Here is a 14,008-nt window from a genome sequence, read left to right as displayed (position 1 = left end):
ACTTCAGTGGAGCTGGGGTTCGAACTGAAGGCTTCCTGCACACTAGGCAGCAAGCACCAGATGAGTCACACCACCCTATTATGTTTGTCTCTCTGCCTTTGACTACTAGAAAGCATCAACTATTTTCTTGCCCCATTCAAATTGCTATATTACTCCAGATTTTGTTTAATTTATAATCTGTGATTATGTTTTAATACTCTTACTTATTACAGTATCTTTTGCTTTCATTGCCTTGAATATTGATGAGAATAAACATAACAGCTCATAAACAAGAGGTTGCCTTGAAAACTTAAAAACTTAATCAAATTATAAGCCAGGGTATGTAGATTTTCCTTTTCTTTCATGTTTTTCTGTATTTTAACACTTTACCATTGATTGATAATGCCATTACTAGTAAAGGCAATGCACTATTTTTTGAAAGCATAGATACTTTATTTTGCATATGAATGCTGACTACATAAAGCTTAAAAGTTTATTACAATCCCTATTTAAGTACCATTAATTATACCTGGTTGGGGACCTTTAATGCTAACAACTTTTATTTTCTGCTATTGATCTGAGTGGTCTGTCCCAGTGACATGGACATACTTGTTACAGTCACACCCTTTTCTTCTATGATCTGACCTCACCCTGCAGCCCCAGGAGGTCCCGCCTCAGCCTCTCCATGTTGGCATTCCAAGCTTGTGTCACCATGCTGGCTTGGCCTGTGGTCTAGGGCACTCAAGAAGGATCTAGCATTTCTTTTGGATCAGCTCTGTCATAAGCACTTGAGAGGATTTCTCTGCTCAAACTCCACAGCAATGCTCTGATAAACCTATTTTTGAAGTTCTACATGTGGCTTTTAACATTGGACCACAGTCTATCTGTCATCGATGCCCCCCCCAGTCTGTCATCTCTATCCCCCATCCCCCACAGAGTAAACACCTTTGTTGTGGGAACTGTTCTTGTATCAAGTCTAGAGTCTACACACACACACACACACACACCCTTTCATGTACTGCTGTTATTTAGCTCTACCAGAAAGCAGTCAATTTATGTTTTCTAATACTAAAGCTACTTTTACTATGATAAACAGACCTGTAGCAATTCGGCACTGAAATATTGTTCATAACAACTCACTAGATTATTCTACTATACTGACATGTCTCTCTAAAATGCCTAGTGAAAATTTTACCTGGGTATTCAAGAATTTAGTTCATTTTCATGTGTCATTTTTAAATTCCTGCGAAAACTGTTCTCTCTCTCTCATATATATATAAATGTATGTGCGATGCACATGCCTGCGTGTGTGTGTGTGTGTGTGTGTGTGTGTGTGTGTGTGTGTGTGTAAGATGGAGTGATCATGCTGTCATGGCTTGAGGGAAGCTTTGGTGACATTGTACCCAGCAAGAACATATGGCTTATGGTGGATGATGCAGCTCTGTGAGTTACCTGCTCATAAAACTCACTGGCGATGCCCTCTGTCCACTTCAGGTGGAGTTCTTTACATTTAGCAGGCCCGTTAATGTCAGCCAACTTTATACACATCTGACACACCAGGAGACGATCGTTTTCATTGGTCCAATCTATCCCAACTTCATCGTTCACCTGTTTGAGGGACAAAATTAACATGTTCTATCTCCATGATTGCTCAACTAGAACATGAGAGGCGACAATAGAATCTTATTGTCTTCTTTTTGTGCGGGAGTAAGAACATCAAACATCAGAACTTTTGATACTGGAACTAATATCATTGGCTTGCACTAAAAAAAAAAGTGATGCAGCTCACCCGAAATTAATGCAGTCAGCAAAAAGTTGCTATTCCTGAACTCACAAGAAATCCTGTTTGAAGTTAGCACATAGTTTCAATTTCTATTAAATAACAAAACTACAATAAGGTTTCTTTTGTATGTGTATGTATAAATGTATTTGCAGGAGTGGTGTGTGTGTGTGTGTGTGTGTGTGTGTGTGTGTGTGTAGGTCAGGGATTAGCCTCAGACCTCAGGTGTCTTTCCTCATGAGCCACCACCGTGCTTTCAGACAGGGTCTGTCTCTGACTACCCAGCTGGCTACTGAGACATGGGAGGCTCCAGTGTTGGCCTCCCCACTGCTGAGGCAATTGCATTATGCATGACCACTGCCATGCTCAGTTTTTTGTTTGTTGTTTTAAATGTGGGTCCTTAAGGTCAACACTTAGGTCTTCCTGCTGACAAAGCAAACACTTTACTGACTGAGGTTTCTTCTCAGGAACAGATAAGAAACTTTCTTGAATGAATAGTTGGGCTTTTATGCTTGACACATGAAGTTTTGCTTCAAGTTTTCTGTCCTTTCTATTCCTGTCAGATAGTTTACCTCATGTACTCTAGACATGCTTATATGCTACATCAAACAAAGCAGCAGTGATAGCTAATGTTTCTCATTCTATAAAACAAAGTCTAACACACAGCCAAGGTGACTTTTTACGCCAGCTTGGGAAAAAATAATTCAATCACTTCCTTCTCACATAAAGCTCATGGCAACTGAGTTTTGTCTACTACTTTGGACACAAAACACCTCTTAATGTGTCCACAAGATGAACGCTGGTAGACATCTACTTACCTTGGCATTAAATTTGGCTACAAAGTCAAAGTGTTTCTTCAGGTCGGTAGCCAAAATTGCTTCAATGACTAGGAATCGGAAATGCTTAAATTCCACATGGTCCAGGTTACCTAAGAAGTTATACTCTGGCCGGGACATGAAGAGATTCCATGCTGCAGCTGCATGATGATTCTCCAGAACTGAACGGTCATTGTACAGTACCGCCTAAGGTGAAAGGCAGGAGAAGGGAGAGTCCAACTTCTTAAGTTAAAAAGGAATCACAAAAGTCTGTGAGGATACGGAAGGCTTTAAATTTCTCATTTTGGTGCTGGCTATTAAGAATCATTGCATTATTGTGACTATAATGCCTTTTCTTGGGCGATGTTGTTTTCTGACATATAAGTTTCTCCCCTTAAAACTTTTTTCTGAAAATTATTATATATAATTATGTATATATTATAAATTATATATAATATCTTCTTTAAGAAAATTTTTGTTTGAGGAAACACTGTTTAGATCAAAAGAATTATCCCCAGTGTATAAGATAAAGAGACAGTAAATACATGCACTAAGAAGCAATGTTGCCACGGAAATATTTCAAAGACTAAGTTTTACATACAAAGTACTATAGTCTTAAAGGACCAAGGAAAACATCGTTCTTCAACCTTTTCAGAAAGGGATGTGTATGCAAGCTGTCTTTGCTATGTTGAGGATACTCACACTTAGTCATTTGAGTCCCTCCTAAGATGGCAACAGAGAAACTGTCTTTCTCTGTGATGAGGTTGAACATCGGCCACGAATAACTTGGCCTAAACCATGATATCTTTGGAATTAACAAGACCTCCAAGAATTTTAACTGAGGACTAAGTACAGGTTGGTTCCTACAGACCTAGGGTCTCTTAGACGTCACGTTTGTAAAATTAATTTTATTCCAAGAAATGCATACCGTAAATAATTTTCTCCTCGTGAAAATGTAACCTTTACCTGAGGAGCACTGGTGGCAACCAGGAAAGCATTCGTCCTCCCTGGGTGATCGTAGTCATGCATGGCTGCAGCGACATACAAAGCCATCAACTCTAAGGCGGGGATATTTCCAGACAGACACCCATATTTGTCATCTGACACATGATACGTTTTTGAAAACACATATCCCATGTGTCCGTGGATAAATCCACTGTCAGAATCTGGGGAGAGGGAGTGAAAAATGACAGGAAATCTTAAAAACTGTAAAACTGGAATCATCTTTCTGATTTCTTCTGAAAGCAAAGTGCGTGACCCCCCCAGTTCCTGGCTTTTACAAGAAGTGCAGGCATAATTCATACACACCCGAGTCGCTTGCTGATCCATGATCACTAATGACACTTGGGAGGCCAGGGATTGGCTGCGTTGTGAGATACCAAACAGCATGTAAAACATCTGTGGCGTGGATTCGGTTATGATCTGAAACAATGCAAAGAAGGCACATCAGCTGGTGAACTCTGGGGTTCAAGGGTGGAGAGTGCCATCTACTGGATAAACACTTCTGTCTGCACATATTAACTCTCCAGGGGAGGCATGCCAGACTGCCCTGGACATGCACTTCTGGAAAATTCTTCCACCAATTCCATTATGTCCACAGTAACAAGAAATCATACCCACAGCATTTATCATGCATGCAGATATCCAAAGTGGAAAAGTCAATGTCTGATTTTTCTAGAAGTGTATGTACGCAGGAAACTCAACGTGTTGTGTTTGTATTTCTCTCTCTTTGTTCCTGTACATGAAATACTACATAGAGATGCAGAAAGAAAGACCTAAACTACTCAGACCAATGGTCTCAATGACCAAAAAGTCATCTCAGATTAATGGCATCTTCTTCCTTATTTACAACAAAGATGCCCAGCAGAAGGGACAAGTGACAATATCAAAATTCCACACATCCTCTTTTACCATTAGGAACCAACAAATGTCCATCAACGTCAATCCTCACCAAGCAATCATAGATTTTTATCACACTTGTACAAATAAGTTGCCTATGTGGACTATACTGCTGTTTCATGGTTTCTCCCTTAATCTCTGCCTTTTTATAACTGCATCTGGATGAACTCAGACTAACTTGCATGACAGCTAACTTTTATGCTCCCATGTGCCCTGAATGGAGTTAGGGGTGGACTCTGATTAAAGACTTAATCTCTAAGATGTGAACAGAGTCTCAAGTCACAGTCCGTCTGATTCCATTTTCACGTCCCTTCCATGGTTTTTTAATATTAATTGTGGATTCGTTTACAGAAAGCCATAAGACACATAATTCTTCAGGAGTGTCAATGCTAAAATAATTGGATCAGTGAATGTCTGTAGTTAAAACTATGACCAGGAAAGCTTTTATTAGTGTGTTCACATTAACCTAAGTGTCAGTGTTCAACAGAGAGGAAATATTATATTTCTAAGCAGCACAAATCAAGCTAAAGCTTTCCTAGGAGATGGAAACAAACTCTTTTGTGGAAATGCAAGGAGCCAAGAGACCTTGGAAAGTGTAAGCAGTTTTATTGTAATTTTTTTGTGTGTAAGTGTATACACACCTACACACAAGCACACCCTGGAGGCCAAAGGAAAACCTTTGGAAATGAGTTCTTGCCTTCTACCATTGGGCTCAGGGACGAAGCTTAGGCCGTCAGTTCTGATGGCAAGCATCCTTATCTACTGAGCCAACCTATTTGCCCTGTAAGTATCCTTACTACATACATTATTTTCACATGGAGTGGACAGCTCCATGGTTTCCAAGAATAAATTATTTACTCATCTAAAAATAGAAATAAAAAACGTAAAACGATAAGTTTAGACTCTGGAAGCTTCCTTTTATACTTGAGTACTGGCCTGTCCTTCCCACTGTCTCACATGACGCTACAAAGAGCAATGTGTTCTAGGTTTCAGCAAAGCAGCATGGCCACATCGCAGTCTTCCTATGCAATGTGGCATCTAAGTGAATTCACTGAAACCTGCTGATGGAAAAACAAAATAAATTTGTGTATAAAACAGCGACTTGCAAATCCTGTCTGGTGCATAACTATACTTTAGTTTTCCTGGGCTGCCTTCCTGAAAATGTTTATTTATGTAACTCCTTAATCCCTGTGAAATCACTAACATTTATGTCACTTGTTGGCATCTGACCAGACTGAGCCCTGGGAAAGTCACATTAAAGGAAGCCAGGCTTATAGCCAGATTCCCCCCCGCCCCCACCCCCCCACCAACCCCCTTCTCATGTCTCTCTTCCAACTTCCACGGTCTGAGCAGCCAGACTTTCCCAAAGGACCCGGTACCACTAAGCATTCCCCCCCACACCGCCAATTTTGCCTGTGCTTGATCTTGTATCCCTCAGAATCTCCCAGTGGCACACTATGGGCTATGCATCTTCACGTGAGTATACCATGTGTATATCTTAAAAGCAGCATCCTGCTCACTAGGCTAGCATGTCCAGCTTGTTCAGAGATGCTGGCCAATTATTTGTGTCATAGTATAAGCATTTCTAAAATTTAACTTTATTTTTTTTTTTGCCTTAAGGCAGGGTGTCTTTCCCTAGAGTTCAAGATTGTTTTGAACTCATTATGTGGTCCAGGATAACCTTGCATTTCTGATCCTATTGCCTCAGCATCCTGAGTGCTGAAAGTACAGACATGTGCCACCAGATTTTCTACTTGCTAGGCAAGTACTTTACCAACAGGGCTACACCCCAGCCCTTCAAGTCTTGATAACTGAAAAAGACACAAGCTTTTGAAGTTCAAAATGTATACAAGCAAACTTAAAAGGGAAAACATGTTTTAAATGACATGCCCAATGTTATTGCACATGCTGTCAGAGTCCACATTCCCAAGATATATTCAAATTAATAGATTGGATAGAATTGGTTTTTCTTCTATGTATTTATTCCTTTGAAAGACCATATGGATGCTATATACTTCTACGGCTCCTTCGGTTGTGTGTTTTGGACATTTTCTTCAGTTCCATACATTCTATAGTACTGTATAAAAATCATAACATAACGTAACAGTGATTAAGCATATTTGACATGACCATTTAGCCTCTCCCTTGCACTCTGTCTTCATTAATTTTCTAGATCGTCAAAACTGAAATTCTTGACTGTGCTCTCATCTTGGGGTTTCACAAGTACCTGACTTTTTAAAACTTCCCCATTACCATGTATATTTCTTCTTTTCTATGCTGTTAACTAAACCACCATCTTCTAGACCCTCTGAGCACTAGCCAGATTTATCTCATCTTGAGGAAACATCAGTTGTTCTTGTTTTAGTTGTTGAACTAATCAGATACCATGATAAAAGCTTAGATTCACTCGATAAAAGCAGGTGACTATTTAATGAGAATACATTTAAATTTAACGTTTAATCTTATCTCAAACAGCTATGAGATATACACAGGGTGCCCATTCTAACCTTTTAAGAAGTACCATCATCCCATTTGATCCTGACACTCATGTGAAACGGATCTCATGACCCTATTTTCAAGATAAAGATATGAGGCTCGAGGAGGTGGGTGAGGCTCCAGGGTCTCACATAACACGCAGCGAAGGAGAGAGGCTTCCAGCTGCAGCAGCCATAGATATAGGGAGGTCGCCCAGATTAGCCAATGACTTGGCTTCCCACCGCTCTCTGAACTGAAGATCTGACAAGCAAGCATTGGATTATCCTACTTATACTCACAAGGAATGTCCCTGTATCCGATCTCCAAAGCATGAAAGTAATTCATGAATTCCCTAACCGGGATTTTAAAGGCTTCAAAGAGACCCATGTCTTCAAACAGTCTGTATGACACCTGAAAAAGGGGAATACAAGACCCTGTAAGAGATCACCCATTGTGCTGGAGATGGTAAAGGTAAGAGTGTACATCCGCCAACCACACTGACGTGCTCCTAGGAGAGATATTCCTATTGGGAATAGTAAACACACTAAAGACTTCTGTGTACTGAGCCCATGGAGGGCCTTACCACAGGGACTATGCCATCTGTATTGAAGGCAATTGCTGCACACCATCTCATAGAAATCCAAAGAAAAACCCCAGTATAACTAAGAACAATGCCCCGAGTCTTAAATTGCTGATTGCTGAACACGTTAAGATAACACACACATGCTAAGCCAGGCCTGGCATCTGCCACCTGCCATCCTAGCATGGGGAGGATATGGAAAGAAGTTTGCCATGGCTTTGACTACATTGCTAGAAATAGAGTCCTTTCTATTACTCTCATTATTACTACCAATACTTGAGTTCTCATATACAAGCACTAAGGGAATTAATGATACCTGCCAGATCTACAATAATTATAGTAACCATGGCAATGATATGTATACACACAGAACCAAATGAGACAGACACATACCCTAATCAGTCAGCACATATTCATTGTTTATAGGTAGTTCTCAGAGTACCTTTTGAGACTGGTACTGTGAGTTCCCAATCTCTGACAGCAGAGGATGCTGGTAAGAGAGAGACTGAGCAACTTGCAGAAGATCTTCTAGTGGGTATAGAGCAGAGCCAGAATCCAAACCATACATGTAGGTTTTAGAGTTTGTAGTCTTAGCCAATTCAAACCTCACAACTACAATTGGGAAATCAAAATGATTAGAACTTCAAATCATCAGAGTTTCCATATGATTAAAAAAAACCAATGTAGGGTCTCACAATGTAGCTCTGGGTATCCTGGAACTCACTATTATGTCAGACTGGCCTCAGACTCACAGAAATCCACCTACCTTTGTCTCCCAAGTGACAGGACTAAAAATACATGACACCATGCCATAGTTCTTGTGAAACCTTTCAAAGATGAACTAAGAGTTAAGACTATAGTAGGCTACTTCAGAGTCAGACTTTACATCAGGGTATTGAAATCAAGGATCTATCAAAATCAACCAGCTAGTATTTCACACAAAATCAACCCAAGTTCATGAAGAAAGGATCATGAACTGGGCAAACTGTGTTCACCGAAAAGAGTAAGTATAATTTCAAAATGTGAGGGCTGGAGAGAAGGCTCAGTGGTTAAAAATACTGAATGCTCTTGCAAGGACCCAGGATCAATTGCTAGCACCCATAGAATCTCACAACCATTTGATACTCCAGTTCCAAGAGATCTAACACCCTCTGCTGGCCTCCACATGTACCAGGCATGCATGTAGGGCACTGACATACATGAGGAAAATAGTAATATACAAAGATAAGAGAAATAAATTGATTTTTACTAAAAAGCCAACATTCAGATGCAAAGAATTCAGCAAGGCCAGGCACTGTGGCCACAGCAATATGATTCTTCAAAAGCCTGTTTGAAGTGAAAGTTGGCCTTGTGGAGTCTCAGACAAAAGGTGATTCTTGGTCTGCCCATGCTAATTAATTCCAGCTGTCCTAACATCTCACTAAAAGTGTTGTGGAAGGTCAAGTCAGGGGCCAGGGGGACCTTTCAATAATCAGAACTTTGGGACTCATCAGCTTAAATGCAGAATCTCAGAAAGGTCTACTTATCAAGACAACTGAAACTGCATTCCCTCAGAAGTTCTATGCTCCATGATGGATCAAGGTGAACGGTAACAGAGAGGGATACAAAGAGTATGCCTTCCTGGATGACTTGTATAATGACATACAAAAGATAAGTGGGTGAGCTTTGAGATCTAACTGTTTTTTTTCAGACATTTATCATGGGCTTGTTATTGTATTCACTTTTAACTTATACACATAATTAGAAAGCATATGCGCAAAATATATTTACAAAATAAAATTTTGTTTGTTTTTATATTTTGCTTTTTATTTACATTAGAAACAAGCTTGTTTTACATGTCAGTCCCCAGTCGCCTCTCCCTCTCCTCCTCCCCTGTCTCCCTGTAATCCCCCATCCCATCTCCTTTCTGCTCCCCAGGGAGGGGGAGACCTTCCATGGGGGATAGTCAAAGTCTGTCATATTATTTGGCTGAGAGAGCATCCCTCTATGTGGAATGGGATCTCAAAGTCCATTTGTATGCTAGGGAACTGTTAATTACCCTAAATATTCCTAATGTCTACTAGTAACCATGATTCTTAAATAGGCGGAACAGCTGAGAGTGTTGTTAATGGATAGAAGCCCATGCTTAGGAAACTGGATTCAATTCAACCCCTAGCAACACAACAGTAAAAATGGTCACTCATACCCCTACCTCTGAGACCATCAAGGGACACCAGAAATTTGCAGTATTGTTTGCTATATTGTCACTGTGTTGAAAAACTAAGCCATCACAGGTCACTTTGCTATGTGGTCATACTTTCTGTTTGGAGGGTTGGATGGTGCTATGAATGAATGAGTTTTATAGGTTTCCACGATGAGGCTGAATATAAAGAATCTGAACGTCTGAGAAGTCTAATCTCATGCAGGGTTCTGGAGTCTAATATTTACTCTATGATTTACCAAAAAACATAGAAAGAAAGGAAAAGTAAAAATATTCTTCAAGCCTTAGTTCCTTCTGTAATACAGAGATTAAAATAAAACAATAAAATCTCCTATACCAAGCTGGTGTGGTGATGTAGACTTGTAATTCCAGCCTTTAGGAGGTAAAGAGAGGAGGATAAGGAGTTCCATGTGATCTTTGGTGACATAGCATGCTTGACACCAGCCTGTGTTATATAAGACCTTTGTTCCCTCCCCCCACAAAACAACAAAACACAAACCAGCCAACCAACTACTGCCAGCACCAAAAAAAAAAAAAAAAAAACCTATACCAAAGTTACTGTGGAGATCGGAGACAAACAGGCATGTGTGGTGTTTAGAATCTAAAACCTGAGAACTCTGAGGCTGAGGCAAGAAGGCTGCTATGAGTTTAGGCTAACTTGAGCTGCACAGGAAGTTTCAGGCAGGCCAGACTGTGCTACAGGGCAACACTGTCTCAAGCAGAAGAGAGAGAAAAGAGAGGGGGGGGGGAGAGAAGACATACAGGTCACATAATCTCCAGTAGAAAAGAATGACCCTGCCTGGACCATAGCTATATTTTACAGCATGGTACATCATATGCCTGGTTTCAAAACAGCCTTGCTCTCGGTGTCACACTTGGCAATTGGATTTGAGCACTCCTAGGGGGAGAAAGGAGTTCTGACACCAAGGCACATGGGATACAGTGGCTGCCTTGAACTTGCTAAGACCAGGGAGCTTTACAGACAGTTTGGCACTAAGGACTCAGGAAGAGATGAATGGAGCTCTTAAATCCTAACAAACATGGCTGCCTGCCACTGTGTCATGCTCATGGCCAGAATAAAGTCTGGCAGAGGTAATTAGCTTCTGCTTCATGGCTCATCACCTAGTTGATCCATCGCTACGTCTCTTTCCCAACTTGATTAATAATTCCTGCAGGGAAAGGGCCACTTCTTGAAGACCAGATGAATTCCCTGGGCCTGTGTATTTAACACTGAAAGTAGAAGTATGAGCTTCCCATTCAAACCGTGTGAACTGTATTTTCCTTGAGACATTCCATACTCAGGCTCTTGTAGAGCAGTTGAGGACAGCCAGACTCAGAGGTGGAGAAGAACCAGCGCTCCACAGGCTTCTAGTATTTGGCAAACAGGGTATTAGTGGGCCTCATCAGCATGGGCTGGGTCCCAGTCCCACTGAAAGCATTTTTGGTGTGTTGCTTTGCAGTTTTTGAGGTATAGATTCACAAAGCCAAGGGTGACCTGGGATTCACGAAAGTCAGCAGTCTTTGGGGGTGCTGTGATATTTACTCATGTGCACATTTTAAATATATACTGATATGCTGTCATATCATCCCTTGGATTATAAAAATAATTTTCAGTTATTCACTAGAATTTCATGTGTATAAGTGCTTGCCTATGTGTATACATGTACACCATGTGTGTGCCTCGTGCCTAGAGAGTCCGTAAGAGGATGCCAGATCCCTGGAAGTGCTGTTCCAGGGGGTGGTGAGCCTCTGCAATAGCAGTAACTGCTATTCACACATGCATCATCTCCCCAGCCCTGAATCATGCAAACTACGATGACTGTTTTATAGCACAACCAATTCATCACTTAGCTGAAATTCTTGAAACAGGCATATTTAAGCACCAAATTCCCGTATGTTTCCCTTCCATGCATCCACCAGACAACCAGTCCTTTAAGAGGGCAGTCATGAGAGAGTCTCTCTTACAAAGACAAGACTAACAAACACTCTTTTATGCATCCGGCCACTCGCTCTGCATTTCTGGTGAAAGAGGTGGTTTTGATTTTCAAACACATAGAATTCTGATGTTTCACATGCCAGTTCAGGAGATACGTATTTCTTCACAGTATCTTATTTTTCCCATGAGGGCTAAGCACTGTGATACTCAAAAGTTAAAACAATGGTCAGAAGATATTAGAGCTGGATTCATCAAAAACAGGAGTTTCCTTTCTGGGGCCAGGCCAGTTTCTCTTTGGCTCAGTTCTATGAATTTCGGTTACTTGTCCATCTTGCTGATTTATTACCATCTCTGCCTCCTTTGCCTTAAAACAATTACATAATATCTTAATTGTAGACTACAATACTCAATTGAAATTCCAGTTGATTTTTGATCAGTACACAGCCATAAAACCCATCACACACACACGTTCTATGATAAAAAAAATTCACTTCTTTCTGCAAGCCTGCCCACAGGTGTTGAGAATGTACAGATTAGTATATAGTTTCCTTCTATATTTCCACTTATCCATTAGAATACATATCTTACCTGACTCAGAATACGGCCACATTTTCTTCCTATATTTTCCACTAAATCAAAAATTGGAAAATTCCAGGTGTTTAACTGATCCATAATTGAGTCCAGGTTATCCATGACTAGGGGTTCAGGAGCAAGAATAGGTTTGTCCTGTAATGGAGATGACGATACTTGAACCACACATAATTTTTCTATTAAAAAAAATCATCAATTTGGTCAATTCAATAAATAACTGTGGCTCTCAGAAATAAATGACTTAAAAGTGCACTAATCTTAAGATCAGTCAACAAACAAAAAGGAAAAGAAAGGAAGGAAGGAAAGAAAGATGACAGAAAGACAGAACGTGTATCCAGAGTGAAGAGGCCAGCACTGGATGCAGTTCCACTGACGTTTATGGAGTCTGGTGCTTGCTTGCCAGACTTTCACACACAACCCAGACAGACGTTTCTCCCAGATGTTAGCTTTACTACTTTTGTGTCAATTACAAAACTCTTTAATGAAGACTGAAAAACCTCAGAAAACTCTGACGTTATTTCTAAACTTCCTTTTTTCTATACTACAGCAAATGTGACAGATGTGCGAGCCTGCCTTACATTGAACCCTTGCCAGAAATGCATGAGGCAGACGAAGACTTCACCCCCCTTTAATTGCATTTATATTTGAACTGTTCAGGTCAGTATTCTTCCTGGAAAATGACAGCTGCCACATCTTTCAGGAATGTAATTTTTATCCTCAAGACCCAAGATCTTCCCTCCACTAAACAAGTTGCTCTAAGTGAAGCAAGGGCAGTCAGTGTACAAAGTGTCCTAAAATCAGGATACTCAGATTTCCCACTACCACAATTATTTTTCAAAGTAAAGAAAATAAAGAGATTAAAACACTAAAAAATTTTTGTTTGGAAAACTAGTTTGAAGCTACGAGTAGCAAAAACAAAGAAAAACGCTAAGGGCAGCAGCTGATGATTACATCCCTGTCATTGGCAGCCACGCTTAACCTCTCTCAAATGTACACCAATGAGTCTTTACACCAGATGAGTCACCACCAAAGGACCTTTTAGAACCAGTACAAACCTGATCTAATACAACAAGGAAAACAAATACTGATTCAGTTTCTAATCAAGGGGGTATCAAAGTTAAAACAGAAGACGCCCTAAGAAAAATTAGTCAGCCAATCAACCTCTTTTTCTAAACTATTAGTTTTATATTATATTTCCACTTAATATTATTAGTTTATTAATTTTTTCATTAAACTTGTCTTAGTTTTTTATTGTATTGTTTGTAATCATATGCAAAGATGAATATTTGGGGCTGTGGAGATGGCTCCATCAATCAGTAAAATGTTTTCCATGCAAACATGGGAGAGGAGTTTTATCCATAAAACCTATTAAAAAAATTGATGGTGGTCTCTTGTAAAGTCAGAATTGGGGACATAGAGAAATGTGGTTCCTAGGACTCACTAGTCAGCCATCCAAGCCCACTTAACTGAGCTCCAAACCAATGAGAGTCTTTGTCTCCAAACAAAGCAGATGGAACTTGAGTAAAAACACCCAAGGTTGTTGTCTGGACTTCCCATGTGTGGTTTCTGTATGTGCACTTGATCACACACACACACACACACACACACACACACACACGCACACACACGCACACACACACACATGCACGCACACATACTCACGCACACTTTCCATTACCAAATAAAAGAATCATGAAGAAAACCAATAAGCTCAGAGAGAGAATTATAACAATATAACCTGAAGGCTACAGGC

General features: G+C 40.2%; 1 protein-coding gene across 2 annotated transcripts in view; it reads right to left on the bottom strand.

Annotated features, from left to right (window-relative positions):
- Positions 1-14,008, bottom strand: part of Pde3a (phosphodiesterase 3A) — a 272,622-nt gene that overhangs the window by 22,911 nt on the left and 235,703 nt on the right. For both annotated transcript variants that reach the window (XM_005072911.4, XM_021228875.2), the window contains 6 exons: positions 12,253-12,390; positions 7,248-7,359; positions 3,883-3,996; positions 3,541-3,740; positions 2,578-2,781; positions 1,432-1,587 (listed from right to left, as the gene is read on the bottom strand). In XM_005072911.4, coding sequence (XP_005072968.1) covers positions 1,432-1,587; positions 2,578-2,781; positions 3,541-3,740; positions 3,883-3,996; positions 7,248-7,359; positions 12,253-12,390 — 924 coding nt within the window. The remainder of the gene's footprint in view (positions 1-1,431; positions 1,588-2,577; positions 2,782-3,540; positions 3,741-3,882; positions 3,997-7,247; positions 7,360-12,252; positions 12,391-14,008) is intronic.

This window comes from Mesocricetus auratus, unplaced genomic scaffold (genome assembly GCF_017639785.1).
Source record: "Mesocricetus auratus isolate SY011 unplaced genomic scaffold, BCM_Maur_2.0 Super-Scaffold_100001, whole genome shotgun sequence".
NCBI classification, from domain to species: Eukaryota; Metazoa; Chordata; class Mammalia; order Rodentia; family Cricetidae; genus Mesocricetus; species Mesocricetus auratus.
The sequence above is the reverse complement of the archived record's forward strand: the minus strand, read 5'-3'. Positions and strand labels throughout refer to the sequence as shown.